The 6,944-nt window shown below is 40.4% G+C and overlaps 1 protein-coding gene across 2 annotated transcripts; it reads right to left on the bottom strand.

Annotated features, from left to right (window-relative positions):
• Positions 1 to 1,005: 1,005 nt before the first annotated feature.
• On the bottom strand, positions 1,006 to 4,906 carry LOC147603436 (bifunctional nuclease 2-like). Of its 2 annotated transcripts, none has more exons than XR_015265645.1 (10): positions 4,509 to 4,906; positions 4,200 to 4,373; positions 4,042 to 4,094; positions 3,883 to 3,939; positions 3,731 to 3,796; positions 2,132 to 2,203; positions 1,897 to 2,015; positions 1,695 to 1,797; positions 1,529 to 1,584; positions 1,006 to 1,430 (listed from the first exon to the last, which is right to left on the bottom strand). XR_015265645.1 is itself a non-coding variant. In XM_086796875.1 (10 exons), exons 1-10 carry the CDS (start codon positions 4,780 to 4,782, stop codon positions 1,425 to 1,427), a joined length of 969 nt encoding a protein of 322 aa, XP_086653001.1. In that variant the 5' UTR covers positions 4,783 to 4,903; the 3' UTR covers positions 1,006 to 1,424. The 2 variants fall into 2 exon arrangements, 1 of the variants encoding a protein (XP_086653001.1); XM_086796875.1 differs by having other exon boundaries at positions 1,695 to 1,786; positions 4,509 to 4,903.
• Positions 4,907 to 6,944: the final 2,038 nt, after the last annotated feature.

Genomic DNA, 6,944 nt, shown 5'->3' with positions numbered 1-6,944 from the left:
AAACCTCCCATTTCCTAAACCTAAACATTTTGGACCAAACAAATTTACTCCTGAACAACCATGACGTGGGGATTCCATTCTCTAGAGAGACACTTTTCTTCTTGTCCCTTAAGCCCTTCACATTCTAAGAAAGGCTTTTTATCTCATTTCCACTTGTCATTCCAATGTTGTGGATGAAACCATTTCCACTTGCGTGCTCTGCATGCGCCACCAACAAGAACGAGCGACACACGTATACCTACACGCTCATCCGAATAATTACTCTACTCTTCACAAGGCCAATCCTTTGAAGCAACAAATGTTGAAGCCCCTAAAGAACAAGAAGCATTTGTCCCCTGCAATCTTAGAGCCATGCAACAAAAAAGCTCATAACAAACTCATAGCTGCCACAAATGACATTTTCATGAGTTCACTTTCATTATCACAAACTCGGCAAATAATGAAGCCTCACTAGCAACACACTTAAATACCAACTTAGCTAGTTTTCTTTGATGATATTTTTTGGTGTATTCTACGGATGTGGGCTAACATGATAAACTAAGATCTAGCTCACCCAAACAAGATATCTGGAAGTGTCGCACTTATAGTGTCTGTCATACATTGCTTGAACACACAGGTGCATGCGCCATCAAGACAACAGGATATAGTGCCACAATTATATTGTCTCTATCATACATTACTTAAATACACGTGTATCATCAAAGACCAGATAGAAACATGTCATTTGCCATACTCTAATGGGCGACTAGCCTAACATAGCAAGTTTTACACAAAGAATCAAGCTAAATTTACATTAGTAGCTAACTACAGATAAGGCAAAGACCAGGATTACCAAAAATAAGCTGACAAAAAGTGCACACACACAATCTCATGACAAAAGAGTGTAAAAAGAGGGAGCTTTGCTGGATTGTCACCGTCATCATCATATTAAAAAGCTATAGAAATTTCAATTAGGGAATTAAAGAGACTTTAAATCGAGATTAATGATAAACCATCTTGGAGGCATTAATAATCTGCTCATGGTTTTCATCAAACTGCCATTTGCACGAGCAAGTGTCGGCTTTACATTTTTGTGATTAGTAGGTTATCAGATTTTCGTGAAGAAAACTGCCTTGCATTGCAGATATGAGTTCCGAACCCAAGAAAAGCATGAATCCGATGCAAATATGGGCCTAGTGTAAAGCCTTTGATGCTATTCTTTCAGAAGTCCTGAAATCTAATTAACAAGACCCTTAAAAGGGTCGAATATATTTACAATATTTGCATTTGCTAACCAAATGAAACTCTGTACATATGTACATTTTGTAGAAAACTATCAATACAAATCTACATAATATAGAACAATAAGAAACAAAATGTAACTATCTTAACCCCAGACTGTGAGGGAAGCTGTATCCAAAAACATGGATGACTGGATTACCCCATCATAGCTGCAGATACACAAACAAAAAAAAAACTCAAGATTAGCAACCCAAACTTAAATTTTATCTTCTGAGTATGGAACAGTTAGCAAGGCCAAAGATCGTACTTGATGAGACTGTCGTCTCTCATAGCGCAAGCTGTTCAACTCATCCCGCCAATGAGCTTCATCACAAAACAATCATTACCAAAAGATTAGAAGGGTCGTTGACAGACTAGACTTGCTGTTGCAAGACTTGCAGCCTGCAACCCATTTAAAATTCCAAAATGCAAACCTGCATCAGAGTACCGCTCTTCAACGACTGCAAGAAGCATGTTCTTCACTAGGGTTAACTCTTCAGCGACAGGATCCCTTCCATCTTCAGGGCTGCAGTCACCCTTTTGTCAGAAACAAATTTAGATGAACAAGATAATGAGGGCATTGATATTTCACCCAAAAAATAAAAAATAAAAAAAAATAGACAGACAGTAACCCACCGATCTAAGCTAGAGGTGGCGGCGCCATAATTGACTGTTTCCGTTGTTGTTTGAGGGGCAGCATGGACAGGTGTTACAGCATCAGAAAATACTATGTCTTTGTTTACATAGATGGGTACCTGATAACAGCACAAATTGCATGTTATTAGATCATATATCCATGTGTATGTCTTGTAGTAGGGACTCAGAATTGTGCAACAACGCCACATATATGTATCAAGGTTCAATATCCTACCTTGCATCTGACAGCCAAGTTCACGGCATCAGAAGGCCGGGCGTCCACACTCCGCATTTCCTTTTCACCTAGCTGAAAAACGAATAGAAGTGGCAGATCAGCTAAAAGGGTATCACAAAAGACATGCTAAACTACATAGGAATGACTGCCATTTTGGTAAGGCCTCACACTCGTCCCATGAAATTACGTAGATTTTAAACATGTTTCGCTTGGTTCGCATGTAACGACAATAAAGGACTTAGAAGGTTCATACATGTGAAGGCCACAAGCATGGCCCCACTAGTAACTACATCTGATGATACAGGATAACAGTAGACAAGCTTTCACCAGCTAAGTTGGATAGAGGCCTGGAGATGGCTTGGTCTAGAAGATGGGTGTATTTCTTTTATATATTGGGTGTATTTCTTTTATATATCTGAGTTGTTTTGTGTGATGCCTTGACATTGGACGACCAATGCTTGACTTCATGCACACAAGTAGGTGACCCACACGGTGCTACAGCCAGGCCGTACAACAAAAAATACTTTCCCAAGCATGAAAAATTGTACCTTCATATCCTCTGGGGATGCCCGAAGGCCAACGTGTCAGTGAATGTGTGCTTGATTCCGTGGTTTACTTTTTACCTTAAAAAGCAAGGTGTAAAACTGATAATCATTATAGTAGTCCTTAAAACCTTGGTGTAAAAAACACCAAGATTTAAAAGGGGAAAAAAAAAGCCAACACTAAGATTTAAAGCATAAAAAAGGAAAGGGTGAAGAAAAGAACACAACAGAGAGCATATAAGGGAAAAGCCTAGCCAGTCCTTTTGATAAACAAATTAACCATGCCTCCCCGTCACAAGAAATCAAGGTGCCATTGCTAATCATCTTTTGTGACCTTCGAGGTCGTCACCAATGTCAGATATAAACTGTCCTTTAGTGTAATTTCCACGATTCAAATCAAGAAAAACCGGTTGTACTTTTTCTTAACCTTGAATTTTTGAGGTTTTAGTTATAAAACCAATTAATCTTTGCATTTTTTTAATAAAACCGATTGTGATTTTGTCTAGCCTTGAATGTAATGATTCAAATTTTCAAAGTTTTAGTTATAAAACTGGTTAACTTATGGATTTTTTCAATAAAACACGGTTGAGCTTTAAGGTCATCCTTTCTTTCACTAGTTTAAAAAAAAGTTTATTTCTGACAGTGGCGTAACCCTATCATACCCTAAGATTTGATGTCTTTCTAGGACAAGATTCCTCAGATTGCCTATAACTACACAGCTAATGCCTTGCAACCTTGTAGTGAGGTCATCAGAGCAAATGCTCCAACCCAATGTCAGATAGAAACCGTCCTTTAGTGTAATTTTCTCCATTCAAATTGAGAAAAACCAGTTGTAACTATGCTTAAGCTTAATACCTTTAGGTCTTATTATAAAACCGACTCATTTATGGATTTTTTAAATAAAAACCCGTTGGACTTGAAAGTTGTCCTTTTTTTCACTGGTGAGAAAAAAAGTTTAGTTCTGACACTACAAATTCAAAATATCCTTAGCGACATCAATTAATAAAGAAGTAAGACATCAAATGGAGAATGTATGTTCAGATGAGTGAGCCCGTACCCTTCCAATGTAGATGCGTGCCACATATGTACCAGCAACACTCTCAGTCACTCTCACCATTCGCACCTAATGAGCACAAATCCCAATGATGATCGACACCTTACAAAACCTCGAACAATGCAACTGCAATTGACGAAAACAAGACGACTCGCCTCGAAATCCAGACTTCCCACAAGGTCCCTCATGAGATGGTACTGGCTAGGTCTCACCTGGTTAGGCAATGCCATGCACAAGAATCAGCATGCCACTGATAATCTGGATATCCTCAAACCATTAAGAGCTCATAATTAATAGCAAATTCACAAATTTACCACATTCTCTTCTCCGTGAAGGGCATTCATCAGCATACCAACTGCCATATCACCTGTTGAAGCAGCAGGGTTAGAGCATGCCTTCAAACAGGCATTGCAAAGCAACCATAGCCAGGTTCGCTTGGGGAAAAACTAGTTGAAACATTCAGAAACCCTACCAACAATCATCGGCAACAGAAGCTCCTTTTCGTACACAATCTTTAAGAAAATTGTGGGGTTGCGTGCTCTGAACGGAGATCCACCCTTGATCAGAGGGTTAACAAGGTCGACCTCCACCTTACCTCCATCAGCAAGGGTCATGAAAAGGTGCCCCTGAGAGGTCGATAAGCTCACTGGAAAGGAAGAAAATTTTAGAAAACTATGAAAGATGGAGAAGCAATGTATTTCTAAAGAGAAACTGGCTTTGTTTAGAGATAAGATGGCTCTTATTAGAGAGAAGATGGATCTTCAGACAGCGATGATCGTACCTGCTTTGACAACGTGAGCCTCTAGGTACTTGGAGTCGTCGTCGTCCCATCCGCCTGCGCCACTGCTGCTACTGCTGCTCCGGGGACCCTGACTGCTGCTGGAGCACCTGACAGAGAGGAGAGGTGAACGCGCAGATAAAGGCCTTCGAACAGGAATTTTTAGGGTTTGAGTGCGAAGCGATAATGGACGGGGGGAAGAAGGGAAGGCAGAGAAGAAGCGGCAGCACAGATTGGGGGAAGTTTTGCAGAGTGTAACGGGTAGGAGAGCTTCCATAGCCGCAGAGGAAAAAGGGCGGGGAAGTGTAAAACAGCAGAGAATGCTTCACAAGTTCAAAGGAAGCTCTGCTCAGTAACCAAGAAGAAGGGGCGAAGGAATTGTTCTTTGAAACTTTGGGTGTACCTTTATATAATGAGATTTGATTTTGTGTCGGGCAACGTTTTGAACGTTTTTCGATTTTCCGTTTTTGCAACAGGGACAAAAATTATTCAGTGCATTATTATTATTTTTTGTTTAGTGTGCATATATATTGACCTTTTTTTGTTTGGTGTCAGTAATTCGCTGTGCTTGTAGCGAGCAGAGCTTATTTTCGACGGTTCAATGATAGGTCTCACCGAATGGTCAAGGGCCCCCCGCTGTGCTTGTAGCGGGCAGAGCTTATTTTTGACGGTTCAATGATAGGTCTCACCAAATGGTCAAGGATTCTTTTCCCAAACCTTTTGGCTGGTATCCCTGCTCTACAGTGGAATGAAAAATAATTTATGAAATACTCATCTCATTTGAAATACACAAACATTAGCAAAATATTACATTAAAAAACCGACTGCAATTGTAAAATACACTGACCATCATGAAAAAATGAATTTCATTGTACTGGACTTCTACAGGCGTCAAGCCCACAACAACAGGGATAAAAAAAGTGTGTACAATCGTGAAAGCCAGAAGCCACAAAATGCAGTCAAACCTAATGACTGCACGCTCAATCATTGTCTTCACTTTTCATCTTTGTCTTCTTGTCTGTTGGATTGTGTATACATTGGATTGAAGTATCTCATAGTGGGAGTCTCCGCGACGAAGATTTCTTCTATGTCCATGCATTGGGTGAGGTGAGGAAGCCTCATGACTTTCCAAATTGCGGAAGATCTCCTCCTACTCATGCCAGTTCCAGTCTTTGAAATTATCCATGATGCTACAGGGTAATATTTTCCTGTGCAGACCATTCTCAGGTGCGTGCTCTAGAGTTTTTTAGCTATGTAATTATCCATGAATACATAAGCCCACTCAAACAGATTAATGGGCAACAAACACACTTTGTTCTTCAAATCAGCCTGTCCATAAAGAGCATGCAGTTGACCCCCTCTCGTCATCTCCTCAGTGGAGATGTTATGCGAGAAGAACTTAAAATGTAGCTTGTGCAAAGTCTTTCATGTAGTACCCTACCATACCTTCAAACGTATGCATTTTTATTTGCCTAAGACCTCTACACATTACTATATCACCCTCTGGTTTGAAGAAGTCCCAATCCAAATACCGTTTAATGGCTTTGCCAATGCTTATGAGTGACAGAGCCATAAGAGTTACCACCATCTGAAAGTGTAAATGGTTCAGAGTGCCTCCTTTCTCCAGTGCAAACAGGCCCTTCAAGCACTCCATTCTTACAAACTCTTCCATTGGTTCCCAGCATGAGAGATTGATGTCTGCATTTCCGATGACTACTATTACTGACACTTCGAATAGTTTTTGTCTACTTCTTTGGCAGAAAGTGAGGTGTCTTGTGCACAGAGGGCTCTGAGTCGGCATTCTTCTCATTTTTCACAAGTTCTTTACCTTTCCTATCATGCTGTGACTATCCTAGACAGCAACAACATGCAGAAGGAAATGACTCATCAGACGATGTCAAAGCATAGAAGGAAACAAGTCATCACACGATGTCAAAGCATGCAAAAAAAAATGAACTCTCAAGTTCCAACAAAGCAGATACAAACCAAAGGACCATGCTTTTTGCTTCACTGCATGTAGATTGCGCACCATCACAAGAGGAGTGACAACACGGCAGGAGACTCGATCAAAATGTGCTCTTGGCACAGTGGAGGTGGATGGATTAGGCTCATAAACAAAGCAAGGAGGAAGGACGGCGATCAATTTTCATCATGTTGCTAATATCATTGAGGGCTTTCCTCCTAGGAGCCCTAACAAACAGTAGTAACATCTTGTCCATGATCTGCATTTGTGTCCTGTATTTCCTTGCCATGTGCATTATCCACAATTGGAAGAATGGGAAGCAAGTGTGGGAAGTGCTTCTCTATGATTAGACGTAGTGCATAGAGGTGTTTGCAAGCACTTGTCAAATCTAGGCAATCACAATAATTGCATTGCATGCTCACATAATACCAATGACTTGGAGTAGAAACACTTTGGATCTTGAACAATAATATCAT

This window comes from Cibotium barometz, chromosome 64 (assembly GCF_041138505.1).
Source record: "Cibotium barometz isolate CiBa-2024 chromosome 64, ASM4113850v1, whole genome shotgun sequence".
NCBI classification, from domain to species: Eukaryota; Viridiplantae; Streptophyta; class Polypodiopsida; order Cyatheales; family Cibotiaceae; genus Cibotium; species Cibotium barometz.
This window is presented reverse-complemented; position numbering and strand designations above follow the sequence as displayed.